This window comes from Equus caballus, chromosome 25, assembly GCF_041296265.1.
Source record: "Equus caballus isolate H_3958 breed thoroughbred chromosome 25, TB-T2T, whole genome shotgun sequence".
Classification (NCBI taxonomy): domain Eukaryota; kingdom Metazoa; phylum Chordata; class Mammalia; order Perissodactyla; family Equidae; genus Equus; species Equus caballus.
In genome coordinates this window covers 26,382,812-26,397,074 of record NC_091708.1, presented here as the reverse complement: position 1 = coordinate 26,397,074, position 14,263 = coordinate 26,382,812, and the positions used below count along the sequence as shown (strand labels likewise).

At 38.9% G+C, this 14,263-nt stretch overlaps 1 protein-coding gene across 1 annotated transcript in view; it reads right to left on the bottom strand.

Annotated features, from left to right (window-relative positions):
* SLC31A1 (solute carrier family 31 member 1) overlaps positions 1 to 14,263 on the bottom strand; it is a 32,246-nt gene that overhangs the window by 3,661 nt on the left and 14,322 nt on the right. Inside the window, exons 2-4 of the mRNA XM_001488979.5 lie at positions 2,755 to 2,917; positions 2,187 to 2,259; positions 771 to 939 (exon numbers count right to left, since the gene is read on the bottom strand). Coding sequence (XP_001489029.1) covers positions 771 to 939; positions 2,187 to 2,259; positions 2,755 to 2,883 — 371 coding nt within the window. The 5' untranslated portion in view covers positions 2,884 to 2,917. The remainder of the gene's footprint in view (positions 1 to 770; positions 940 to 2,186; positions 2,260 to 2,754; positions 2,918 to 14,263) is intronic.

Genomic DNA, 14,263 nt, shown 5'->3' with positions numbered 1-14,263 from the left:
AAGCCTTCCACCTCGGCAAAGTTTACATTCTAAAATAATGGAAATAAAGTCAAAGGTTGGGTGTAGTAGAAAGTACTAGTTGGGGATAAGGAGACCTAGCTATTTATCCCCTTTGTCACTTACTAGTTCTGTCACCTTAGGTAAGTCACGACCTATTTGGGCCTCAATAAGCTCATCAATACAATGGGAATAAACAGTATTGTGCTTACTTGAAAGCAGGATATTGGTCTATAGGATTCCTTGAGCTCCAATTTAGTTTTAAGACCTACATTTCTATTAAAACTGAATCTCAAAAAGCATTTGCCAATCTGTGGGAAAAACCAATAGTCATCCAAATACTTTCTTAGATGGAATACAGACATTTGTACAGTCTTATATTGTAAACAAAATGAGACCAGAGCTGGCTAGGTACAATTTTTTATAGAAAGGAATCATTTGGATTCTGCCATTCTTCTATACCCTGACCTAAATTTCTTTTCTTAACTTCTTACTATTTTGGCAAATATTTTAAAATACAGATTTCTTACCTTCTTCCAAATTAACCAGTTCTTAAAACTCAGAATAAACGTTCATGTTTGCGGAAGAGTTTCTGTTATTCCTCCTTTGGCCTGCTCATGACCCACAACCCCAAGCCTCCAAAGATGGTTTTGATCAAGGTCATATAGAATCACTAACTCAAGAAGAGGGCTGTTGCTAATAAGATAGCTGCTTTGTTGCTTAACTAATACAGCTCTCCAGAACTTCCATCTGGATCTGTTCAATCTTCTTACCCAACGGTTTTGTGTGTCTCCATAAGGGTAGTACCATTTGGTCCTGGGACAGGCATGGAATTGTAGCGAATGCTGACTTGTGACTTGCGTAGCAGGCTCTCTCGGCCTATCTTGAGTCCTTCATAGAACACTGCTAGTAAAAACACTGCCACGAAAGCTCCAGCCATTTCTAAGTAGGGAAGGAAAAGATGGTGGTACTGTCAAACATGCAAAGTCATTAGCTGGTGTGCTGTCCAAGCTAGAAAGACAACATAGAAAAAGTGCTACTCTCAATTTCTGAATTCCTTATATTGTTAACCTCTTCACTTGTACAGATAGAAGAGAACAGCTAAGATGGTGTTAGTGAAAACATTGCCTCCACTGAAGAACATATTCATTTTCTGATTAAGATACCAAAAAAATATCTGAACAAAAATAACCTTTTGGTCTGGTTGCTTGATGTCATTAAATTAGCTTGTTACATTGAAACACACAATGTAGAATATGCAGAAAAGGACTACAACAACTTATTTTTGAGTGTTGACTCTATTTCTTGAGCAGGCATTTTGATTCTAAGTCTTTCATATTGTGAAACACTGGTAACGATATGAATGTATTCAAATTGCTAATTTAATACACTAGCTAAACTAAGTGCTCCCCTTCTTCTCAGAACAAACTGACTTTGAGGATCCAAAGATCTATCTGGTGGTACTCAAAGCAGTCCAACTGACCAGTGAGCTCGTGCAATCTGAATTTAAGGCACACCAGCTCAACATTGTAGACACAAAGAAATGGGTGATTAGTTACCCCAAAACTAGGACTCTAAGATGGGCCCTGCCAACAATCAGGAATGATGTAGACCACAGTTTGGTAAGCTAGAAGGGGCATTGGACTAGGTAGGTCTGGAAGCTCTGGGTCCCTGTCCTAGATCTGACATACTAACTCTATGTGATTTAGGGCTAATCGTTTCACTATATGTGGCTTAATTTATCAGTAAAATGGAAGGATTGTACTAGATCAATAGTTTTTAACCTAAGGTTATTTTGTGGTATGTATATATAAAATACTTCTTATGTCTTTCGAACTTGACTATAGCCTTATGTCCAAGACCAATAACTTATCAGACAAGGAAACACTCTGGAAAAGGATGAAAGGAAATGGATTACAAAAGACTCCTATCTGGTATCTAAATTATTTTTCAGAAACTCTAAAACATACACATGTTATTTATGGGAGGTTTACCATAAATACCCCTTATTTTATGGTAAGCATTGTGTATCCTTACCTTCTGGGTAGGAAACAGGAAGCAAAATGGTTATGTATCATAACTATAATGATTCAGTAACTATGGCAGAAAGAGGTGCTGGGTTTCCAGATTCTTTGTCACTGTCTCTCATGTGACTGTTATCTTCAAACACCACCTGATGGCTTACTCACCTCCAGGTGTATTGATCACCAAACCAGAAAACAACAGTTCCACATTCTTAAAGCCAAAGTAGAAGGTCATAGGCTGCCAGAAAACCAAAACAAGACAATTAGAGATGATTACAGATTCTAAAGGAGAATTTTAGGTAAAGAAGCTTAGTACATTTAAAAGTAGCAGATAATGAGAGACACTGACTGAAGTGGGAGGCTTTCTTCTGAATTTTTAGCATTACTACCACAGGCACTCTCCACTAGAACTCTCCTTTGCCCCCACCATCAACTTTTGTATTTTTCTCTTTTCTACACAAAGCATAAAGAACAGAACTTAATTCAGAAAAGGGCTAATTTTGAAAGAAAGGAACACAGAAGAAAGAACCCTAGAAATCTTGGTTCTGGCATGGCTCTGTAATTAATCTGCCACATGATCTTGGGCAAATCACATGGCTTGTCTGGGTCTGCCTTAGTTTGTCCTCATCAGTAAACTGACCTTTAAAGATAACCTTCCAGTCCTAAAACTCGATTATTTCTATTACCCAAGTGGGCGAGCAAGGGCTTGGGCTGCCTCTCCTGGGGCACTCACCATCATCATCATATGGTCCATATCCCCGCCATGGGAGTGGGAGGCTGAAGTGGTCGGGTGGTGGTGAGACGGTGGCGTGGTAGTGTTGTGGTCCGTATGGCTCATCCCCATATGGTGAGAATGGTCCATTTTTCCAGGAAAAGTTGAGAGTCAGCAGAAGATTCTTTTAAGAAAAAGAATTATACATAATAAGGAAATAAAATCTTAAATCTTAATTCTTTGTCTATGTGATATTTCATCCAATGAATAAATGCTCTCGTAGCATCTTTACTCAGAATTATTCTTCATAATCTACAGATGGAGAGAGAAAGAACTGTGCGAATAGGGCTCACCTTTGGAGATTGTGGCAGAAGTTTCAGAAACCTAACCCTTATTCTGCAGAATTGTTCCTTTAATAGACACGTTCAATGAATGTTCAAATTTAAATATGAGATAAGAAGAAGAAAAGTAGCTTCTTTGGGTTGCAGGAAATAGGCAGTTTGCTAATAATGGACAGATTGATGCCATTAATGAAATTTAACTGCTCTAAGGCTTTCTAATCACAAATGTCAGTAGATAAAAAGTACTTCAGATGATTCACCTAATTGGATGGCCTGTGCGTGTTCAACCAGGATATTAAGAATACAATTTCACATATAGGACAACCAGCCTTCAGCTAATTTAAATTTGAAGAAAAGGTCTATCGCTGCCCCAGGCAAGCTGTGTGCTCAGAATTTAGATACAACTTCAATCCTAGCAGGGCATTAGAGCTAAGAACACTGACAACAAGGTATAAATTGGATAATCTATATTAAATTAAGTCTAGACAACAGCATATTCAGCCTTGCATCTTTACTGTCACATCGCCACTTTACTGCAAAGTCCATCTGGGACATAAACCAAGGAGCAAAAACTCCTGTAGCTGGGATGACGGTGGGGAGGGGAAAGTTGAGGAGGGTGGAGGGGGAGGTTGGTGGATTCTCTCTCTGTGTCCCTCAACTCCAGTTGGTGCCGGAAAGAGTGCTTTGGAAATTCCAAGTAGGGATTTCATGTTCATGAGCCTGAATGTGCCTCTCATTATTCACTCAATCGATAAATATTTATCAAGCTCCTACTACATGCCAAACTCTGAGCTAAGTGCTAGTAATTCAACAGGGAATAAGACAAACAAGGTACCTGATGGAGAAAGAAACAAGAAACCCAACAATTTCATGGTGTGATTAGTGCTGTGAAGGAAATAAACAGGGGACTAGGACAGCTCTACTAAGGTGGAGAAGAGGCAAGCTAGATAGAAAATTTATACAGATTCAGGGGTTATCTATGTCTAACTCAAAAGCACAAATACTCAGCCATTTTCCCCTCTTCAACTCCCTTCTTATTATTGTAGGACAGCAAGCTTAATAAACAGGTTCTTATTTCCAGCAAAGGACATGGCAAGGCATCAAATAGGGATAATCAAGGTTCAACTTTGAATTTAAGTAACTTTCATGCCAGATACTATATTACTTTATAATTACAGAGCCTGACAGTCTGGTCTTATTAATAGCATTCTATAAAAGATTGGAAGTACAAAGAGACATATAGCAAGATTTTTGTCCACAAAGTTTTTATAGTAAACAGTAAAAAATAGAATACACACAAAAATAATCAACATGAGAGCATACACAAAGTTTCAATGATGGGACAAATGGTAAGTGGGCAGCAGTTTCCAGATAAAGAATCATGGTAGGGGGGCGGCCTGGTGGCGCAGTGGTTAAGTTCGCACGTTCTGCTTCTCAGAGGCCCGGGGTTCGAGGGTTCAGATCCCGGGTGTGGACATGGCACCACTTGGCAAAAAGCCATGCTGTCGTAGGCATCCCATGTATAAAACAGAGGAAGATGGGCAGGGATGTTAGCTCAGGGCCAGTCTTTCACAGCAAAAACAGCAAGATTGGCAGTAGTTAGCTCAGGGCTAATCTTGCTCAAAAAAATAAAAGAAAAAGAATCGTGGTAGGATCGAGAGATCACTGGTATCTGAGTGATCATAAATTATGATTATGAACCAAGCAAATGAAGTGAAATAAGAATGAAAAGACTTGCCAGCCAAAAAGAGACTCAAAAAGAGACTGAAGTAGAGGTCACAAATTTTGTTCTCTTCCAATAAGAGTCTGAAAAGTGATTATAGCATAAGAAAACCATAAGGATAATTTCATTCCATGTTATCAACCGGAAGCTTGGCCAAAGATTTAGTGAAAATTTGTAGAGTGCCTTCTGGCATAAGAGACTGAGGGAGATACAGAGATGAACCAGACATGGTGTCTTTCCTCAAGGAGCTTCAAGGCCAAAAGCTAGCAGGGGAAAAGGGAACAGTCATAATTTTAATTTGGAAGCATAAGATAACACGTAAAGGACAGTTTAAAAAGCAAGAACATAGCACCACAAACTACCTAAGATTCGTAACCTTGATTTCCTTGAGGAACTTCTACATGTTCTTCCCACGAACATTTTCTGAAGATCCACAAGATCCTAATTGTTCAGGTGCCTCATTATCAACTGGAGACATCTACTCAATGAAGAGACGAATTCAAATCTCTTCAGACCTATAGTGACCCAGTAATTCATATATCTGCATCTCAAGAATGCCTTTCAGAGGACGCATCTGTTTTGAAGTGTCATCTTTGTAGGAAACATTTCATATTCAAATATACTTGGAAATAGAGCAGGAATAGAATCTACTTCCTTTCATTGCCAGTGAACAATGAATTTCTTGAGATGGAATCCTATGCAAAGCTTGCCCAATGGTATATGAATAGGAAGGTACAAATCTGGTGAAAATTAACCTACGAACATACACTGTAGGCACAAACTCAAACTAATCCTGCTCACTAAAAGTCATTTTCTAGGAAAAATCCCAGAGGAATATGCCAAACTCAAATGATATCAAAAGAGGAAAAACTTAAAAATTTATTATTAAAGCACAATAAATAAAAGTGATTATACTCTTTTCTCTTTCTACTTAATTTTTCAGTGATGGGCCTTATGTATTTGGATAACTCATCTTCTAAAGCAATCAAACACCCCTAACCCATTCCCTCTAGAAGAGATTCTACTCAGAGGAGGTAAACTGGCAGTTGGTTAGTGTTAGTCTGTTTCCTTTGGTAGCTTTAATCTAAGACCCCAAGCTCAGCTTCTTCCAGAATAAAAATGGGTACTGAAGCAAGAATAAATCAAAGAGTGACACAGCAATACTATTTGCTGTCTCAATGTGTAATCTGAAAAAAATGGTTTAATCATGAGCTGTGCTGTTTTGTCTTTGGTTTATTTAAATTTCTCTAAACTCCACAGCCAACTTTACTTGCTCTCGAGAACTGTTTTGTCTATATTATAGCTCCACCCCACTGTCTCCAAGATCTGGGTTCAACGTCCGCAAAGTAGCCATACTGTACTTTTATGGAGTCAAGTTTCTTGATTTGTAAAGCAATTACCATTAATGGAACTTGAGGAAGAGTTAGCAATGATAAGTGATAGACGGACCTTGAGCAAAATTTTTGTGTTTATCGATTCACTGGATTTCTGGTTTTAGGACAATCTACGTGCGTGTGTTAATTTCAGGTTATTTTTAGGACAATCTATGTGCATGTGTTAATTCCAGGCTAACATTCCATTCTTGTTTAAAACCTCCACCATTCACTTTTCTTCTTATCCTTACTATTCTATTTCATCAAATTTACAAATTATTTATAAAGAAGATTACTAACAAGAAAAATCTGAATACATAACTCAAGGACAGAACTGAAAAACAAATGACAACAAAAAAACCTTAGGATTCCTAATTTTCAATCTATGATAAAATCTACCTGTAATATTTTATTTACCAAGTTGAGTTTATAACTAGGTGGAAAGATTAAGAATACTGTACTTTCATTTACATTTTTGCCAATTCAGGCAAACCAGTTTTCTCTAACAGAATCCAAGAGGGACCCACACTGGAGAAGCACCTTTGCATTAGAGAATGGAGTGGTGAGTTTAACTACATAGCTGGAGAGCATCTGACAAGGAACGTGGAAGGTGGTCTGAGTGTAGAATCTGGGAAAGTTCCTTAGCCTCTTTGGAGCTGGTTTCCAGCCAGGAGAAAACCCCTTGAAGGGCTGCTGGGAGGATGAAATGAGTTGACAGACATAAAGCATTTGGCAAAGTGCCTGACAAAAAGCTATTATCATTATGCGGAATATGAGGGGATAAAAGACCTTAGATTGGGGGGAACTCAGTGAATGAACTTTGTGGGAGAAGCCATCCAGTAACCAAAATATTAGCTTTCTGTTAGCTTCTCTCCTACAAAGTATTCTAGCTAAGCCCACTTTCAAGCCCCTTTCTGCCTATCGTGTCTCCTAACTGAGACCACAAAGTGGCTATGGACACTCATGTGGATAGTACATAATAGCTCCTCCTTCTAGCATAGAAAACACCATGGATCTTTAAAGAAATACAAGAGAAATAGTCCAAGAATTGACTATAGAAAAAAATCAAGCATGAGTTTCTATGGAACTTAGTTCAGATAAAACAGCCAAGAAGTTTATCTCTCAAGAAGGTTTTATACTACCCAGTTTCTAGGGAACATTTATCTTCAGTTGGGTACTTGAAGTTGGCTATATGCCAACTTATTTCTATTGCCCTGAATACTACTAGGTATGAGAAATGAAATGACACATTCTGCATTGACTGTCCTATAGCTTTGCATATCTTTCTGCTCTCTTCCTTCCTCCATTTAGCAAGGATGGTGCAGTATTTATACAAATAGGTTTCAAAACTTCCTGGTATTCAAGGGTCTAATTCTTTCTCAGTCTACTTCTAAGGATCATCATAAAAGAAGTTTCCTCTTTTCCTGTTCCACCCCCGACACAATCACATTGTAAAATTTAACTGGAAGGCCAGATTCTTTGCAAAACCTAGCATCTCTAGCAAAAATAAACATGATTTTTACGGGCAGAAGTTAAGAAATTAGCGAGAAGGCCAGATTCTGATGCCCATTCTGAGTCTTAGCACTGACTTTACCTCTAATAGGTTTAGTCTAAATTTCAAATAATTCTCTTCTATTTTCCTGGTATTGCACAATGATGGATAAGAAACAATAATCCATAGGGACTATAAAGATTAGACCCCACAAAAAGACTACACAGAAGTGGTCATACATCTGCCACATGGTCCCTCTTCTCCAGCTCAGACAGATGTAATCTGGAGCCTCAGACAATTCTTTCGGAGACTGCCTGCAGTCTTTCCTGACTTCCATGATAGGGAAGATTAGGAGGAAAGTTTTTATTCTTAAAATGATTAGGGTCATGTTCCTTTTTAGATTTAAAGAAAATAAACAAAGAGAAATCTATGTAGTTACTCTTCTGCTTTCTGCAGTCATTATTTATGCCTGGTGGCTTACAGGCTTCTGGCAAGCAGTGATATGGGAAATTCAAGGTCAAAAATACTATACTACCATAAACAGGGATTCATGGTTCACATGGTCAAGCAGCCAGTTTAACTGGACTACCCCTGTCTTTTGATGACCCCTACAGGGTCAGTAGATATTCTGAGAAATGGCTCTGGCTTTGTTTCAAGTGCCCCATAGGTGAACTGTAAAATTCTCTTGATGGCTTTAGGAATTCCACACTTACGGAGTCCTTTTGGGGAGGGAGGTAAAAGAAATGCAGGAGTAAAGGGGAGACTTTGATATAATGTAATCACAAATAGGGCTTAGGTGCCTCTCCATAACTTGGCATTCCAGGCCAATACACCGGAGCTGTTTAGAAAAACCACAGTAGCTCCCAGTAAATGGGAGGGGGAAATATAATTTGAAGAATAAATAGGGGGAAGACCCTTCCCCTTGAAAGCTATGTTGTTCTACTCATCCCCCAGGCCCTGACCTCACATTCCTACTTCAAATTGACTGGCAGAAATGTGGTCATAATTGTATGAATATAACCACACAACCCTTCGATATTTTAGCTGCCTTTCCTTGGCCTACGTCCTTCTTGAGGTGCAGTGATCATAAGGATACTTAATTTGCCAATTTCATTTACAAAGGGTATTAGACTTGAGCAGATAATAGGTTTACACAGGTTCTCAGCCAGATCTGGCAAAAACTTATGAGTCCCGAAGTTCTGCCACATCAGTGTACTAAAAACAGTTAGTACAATGATGCAATGGAGGTAGAGAGAAAACAGGTCAGGTCAATAAGAAAAGAAGAAATGTAAAGACCTTAAAGGCTCTGTCTCTCTCACACACACAGTTCCCCTCAGATTAGGTTTGGCAGGTGATGGGAAGTAACAGGGCACTTCCTACAATCGTAGGTCTATAAACACAGTCAGAACTCAAGAGAATAACTGCCGAAACCGCACCACATCACTACCACTACCACCAAAAAGAAAACAAACACCTTAGATTCTATCCTTTCAAAAATTCTTCAATAAAACAAAGGCTACCATTTTCCCTTCCAACTTTTTGCTTTTGTTAATAATAAAAATAACTCCAAGGGATCATCTACAACAAATTATCACTTGCTTTTCTTCACGGCACTCATTGGGCTGAGATTAGAAAGATGTTGACAGAATGGGCAAATAATTAATTTAGTGATTATTTGCAGATTTCAATATTATTTTCTCTTTCTTCACCATATAGCAAAGTGGGCTCTCCTACTTCAGAAAATCTGCACAGGATTCCCTAAGAGCACTTCTCATGGAAAGAAACCAAACTATGCCCAGTCTAGATCCTCAAGTAATAGCAGAGTCTATTTGGCTCAATTACTCATAGAACAAACGAATGGGCTGCATCCCAAGTAACCAACTGCCAGAGACATAAAGGGAAAACTACTTCAAACGATTACACTTAAAGAGCCCTCATTTAGGAGTGGCCAGCGATCTAGGCAAACAAGAAATGCTGCACGGACTGACGTGTTTTTAGAAGAACACAAGAGAAGCTATGGATTAGTGGCAGTAGCTCTTTCACTCCGACGTTCTTGCCTAAGAACATCTATTTTAATAAAAAGGACAGTAACTCAGGAGCTGCTTTCAGAATCTCATTCTAACTATCTACGGAAAAGACAGAAAGCAAACCCGTGATTTGATTCTAATCAGGATAAGACAAAGAAACACTTCTTTCCAGATACTGGTTGAAGGTGACCCCCTTCTATCATCCTGAATTTCATCTTTCCACATTTCTCCTCCACCTTATTAAGCTGCTCAGGCTGAACAAAGGAGATGATAAATCTGTTGGGGCAACATTGATGTGGAGGAACTGATTATGTGGCACACTATCACTTTCAAGGGACAGTATGCTAAAGACAAACTTAATTCCTTAGATGCCAATCGTCCAGTCTCTAGATCACATATGCCTTCTGGGCAGACATGGATGGACCACACTATTACCATATAACAACAAAATATAAAGGAAAGAGGACTAGTCTAAACGTTAAAGAGATGTGGGTGATAAATACTACATTGGGCAAGTAGTTTTATATTTTACAGATTCATTTTCCTTAACTGTATAAACACCAAATTATATGATTAATAAAGTTTCACCCAGAACTAAAACCTAATTCTACACTTTTTCAGCTGTTTCTGCGAGAGAACAGAATGCTTCTCTATCCCTGTCTTGACTATTAGATTATAAATTCTATGAGGACCCTATCCTGTCTTAGTTAACCTATGAATCTCCTGCATTTTCTAATACCTTGCACAACGTGGTAGATTACAATAAAAGTTTGGAGAAATAAATTGCTTTTCTCTGTATTTCTCCCCTGGCAACTTAGACATAAGAAGACATTCCTCAATCTGTTAATGACACAATGGGCAAACCTCAGTTTCCTCTCTACCACCTAGTGAGTGTGAAATGCTATATAATAATATTTGATGGATATGCTTAGAAATTATTCAGTAGCTCTATACCAAGAAGTAGCAAAATGTAGTTGATCTAGAAGTAACAAAGACAAGTTGAACGCTTTAAGAGTTGGAAGAGTATTACAAATTCATCTAGTTCTACCTACTTATTGCATAGAAGCCTAGAGTATGAAACCACAAAGCTCTTGGGAGAATCTAACATTTACATTTTCTGGCCTAATGTGCCTCTATAGATACTTTTGTAAAATATTTCTGACAAACGTAAGGAGACTGTAAACAAAACTCCTAAGTGGAAGAAAGGAAGAGAATACACAGTCTGCTATTGACCTTTAAGCGGTCTGAAACGCCAAACTCAGATCCTTTATATGAACTAAGTCTCTAGGGCACTAAACCTTGACAAGTGCCACGTAAAAGGACAGTAGAGAAAAAAGAGCAAACGGGAAGACAAGATCAACTTAAAAATGTTTTTGGGGGCTGGCCCCGTGGCCGAGTGGTTAAGTTCACGAGCTCTGCTCAGGTGGCCCAGTGTTTCGTCGGTTCGAATCCTGGGCGCGGACATGGCACCGCTTGGCGAGTCACGCTGAGGCGGCGTCCCACATGCCACAACTAGAGGGACCCACAACTAAGAATATACAACTATGTACCAGGGGACTTTGGGGAGAAAAAGGAAAGAAAATGTTTTTGCTCTGCACATCTACCAAATGAATAATGGCATGGAATCTGAACAAATGACATGGTATGAAACAATGGCATTTGCTTCCTAAAAACCCAACTCTATTATTTTATTCTATCCTCACAGTATCTCTTCTTGGTTCAGAGAAACTAAGGCTCAGAGAGCTTAAGCAAACTGTTCAATGTTATACTAGAAAGCTGTGAAGGTACCTTGGCTGGAATCCATGTGTCCTCACTCCCGGCCCAGGGCTTATTCTCTATTAAACCTGCCTTAATATTTATCCAATGTCACGATTTTGTATCCATAAATGTCACAATTTTGATCACTTTTCCTAATCCCAAGTAAAAGAGAATATTCACCCAGCCTGCCTCCGGTTTTCACCATCAGCAGCTCTATTACAAACAGGGGTTTTCCTAATGGTATCCCTGCCCTCTGTTCATCCTATATGATACATCAGTGACAAATTAATTTACCTGAGGCATGGCTCTATTTATCTGCTCAAAAAATTCCATTGCCTACTAACCTCTCCATTGTCTATTCACCTCCCTGTTCTGAGATCACAGATCTCTAAAATAAAAACCCCAACCTACCTTTCTGCCTGCATGTACTTTATGTTCCAGCCAAACGAGTCCAATAACCAAAGTTTCTACTGTGCGTAGGACATACCCTATGCTTTTCTGTCTAGTATCTTTCCTCAAATTGTTTCTTCAGTCTGGAATGCCCATCCTTGTAATTTCTAATGCAACAAATCCTCATTTTCCAAGGTCTAGTTCTAAGACCTATGAACATTCATAGCACACTGTGCCTTTCCTAATAATTCTGACTGGGACGAGGTGTCACAAAATACCCCAAGGTGTTTTTATGACCTTTTCAATCTCTGCCTGTTTCTGTCATCACGTGGATAGAATGGTATTGAGAAAAGGTAGGAGAGACAGTTGAATGGAGGTATTTCTCCAAAATTCCTTCTCATCTTCATCAACTGTAGACATTTAAAGGGCTCTTCTTGGATGCCTGTCCTTCTTGACCCAGCTAAGGAGGGAATTCTGGCTCTAACAATTAGGTCTTGAAAGAGATGGACGAGCCATTTCTTCATCTATACGCACGCAGACCACTTGAAATTGAAACCTGAGTGCCCTGTCTCTTAATTTGTGGGTCACAGAAATGTCACTAAGAATTAGAAGAATTAGAAGTCATTGCATGGAGTTTCTCAGTAATATACAAATTCTGTAATAACTGTTCACACACTCCTAGGGATTTGTCAGACTAGAGTGTTGCTCCCTTCCAGAAATATAAGGAAGCACTCCCTAGGAAGCACTCCCTTTCCAGGCAAGCCAAGTAGAGCAAATGCTCCATAGGAATCTGAATCTTGCTCTCTGATGGTGATGATGTTAACAGAACCAGTACTCCAAGCTAAACTAGTATCTATACTCCAGATATAATTTGCATGTATTTCTCAAGCTATAATTTGCATTTTAGTCTGTACTCCCAGGAACTAATCTCTGTCTGCAAAGAAAAACCTAAGTATCTTCACATCCAACTTTTGATATTGATAAACTTATTTTATGCTCACTATTTGGCATTTATGTCTGTTACAGAATTACTTTCCAGTCTCATTTCAATTTAATCCTCTTCACATTCAAATATTCCACTGAAATGATCTACTTACTTGTCCTGAATAAATTTAGCACTTTGACACTTGTATGCCTTTTGGGCTCATGTCATTCCCTGTAATTTCTTTTTTCCTCCATTTTCTGCGTATGTGCAGATCTTGCCATTATTTATTCAACATTTATCATGCACTTGAAATGTGTCAGAACTAGGAGAAAGTTAAAACATGGTCCTTGTTCTTTTGAGTTTACAATCTGGCTCACTGAGGCTTAGTTAAAATGCTACCTCTTCCCTGAGGTTTTCCTTGAATCCTTGACAGAAGAAAACTCTCTTTTCTGAATTTCTCTAGCAATCTTCTCTTATGGAAAATCTGACTTACAGTTCTTAAAATACAAGATCAAAAATACCATATATATACAGCAAGTTCCTTGACGGCAAGTAACTAATTTCTACCTCCTTACCGCATCTGGAAGAACACTCAATAAATATTCATTCATTCAAAAAGTGTTTAATTCTGGCACCGGCATGGTAGCGCAGCGGTTAAGTTCTCACGTTCCGCTTCTCAGTGGCCCGGGGTTCGCTGGTTCGGATCCCGGGTGCGGACATGGCACCGCTTGGCATGCCATGCTGTGGTAGGTGTCCGACATATAAAGTAGAGGAAGATGGGCATGGACGTTAGCTCAGGGCCAGGTTTCCTCAGCAAAAAAGAGGCAGACTGGCAGTAGTTAGTGCAGGGCTAATCTTCCTCAAAAAAAAAAAAAAACCCCAAAAAGTATTTAATTCTTACAATATCCATGTACGTTTCACCACCTACTCACAAGGAGCCCGGTACAAAAAGCCCAGATTCTTGCCTTTGTGGAGCTTACTCTAAAAGCAAACAATTTTAAATATGCAAACAAATAAATATGTATAGGTATATATAATCACAAATTGTGATAGGTGGTATGAAGGAAGTCAACTGGGTACTGTGGCAGAGAATAAAAGTGAATGAACTAATTTATATGGAGAGAGAAAGAGAGAAGCCCCCTCTAAGGAGGTAACATTTAAACACACAGATAGATTATTGGAGTTGAGCAGAAAGGGAAGGGAACAGCATCCCTGAGACAAAAGAAAAAATCGAGGTCATTCAAGGTCAGCATGAATAAAACAGTACACTGAGTGAGAGAAAGAGAAGCCAAAGAGGTTGAAGAGAGAGCAGAAAGGGTATCAGTTAAGAAGGTCTTCCAGATCATTTTAAGGAGACTAAATTTTATTACAAGGGCAACCGGAAGCTATTTAGGGGTAATAAGCAGGAGAGTGATATGATCAGATTCACATTTTGATAGAGTACTTTGGCTGCTGTGTAGCATAACTGGCCTTTATTTGTTCTTCCCTATTAATAGTTCCT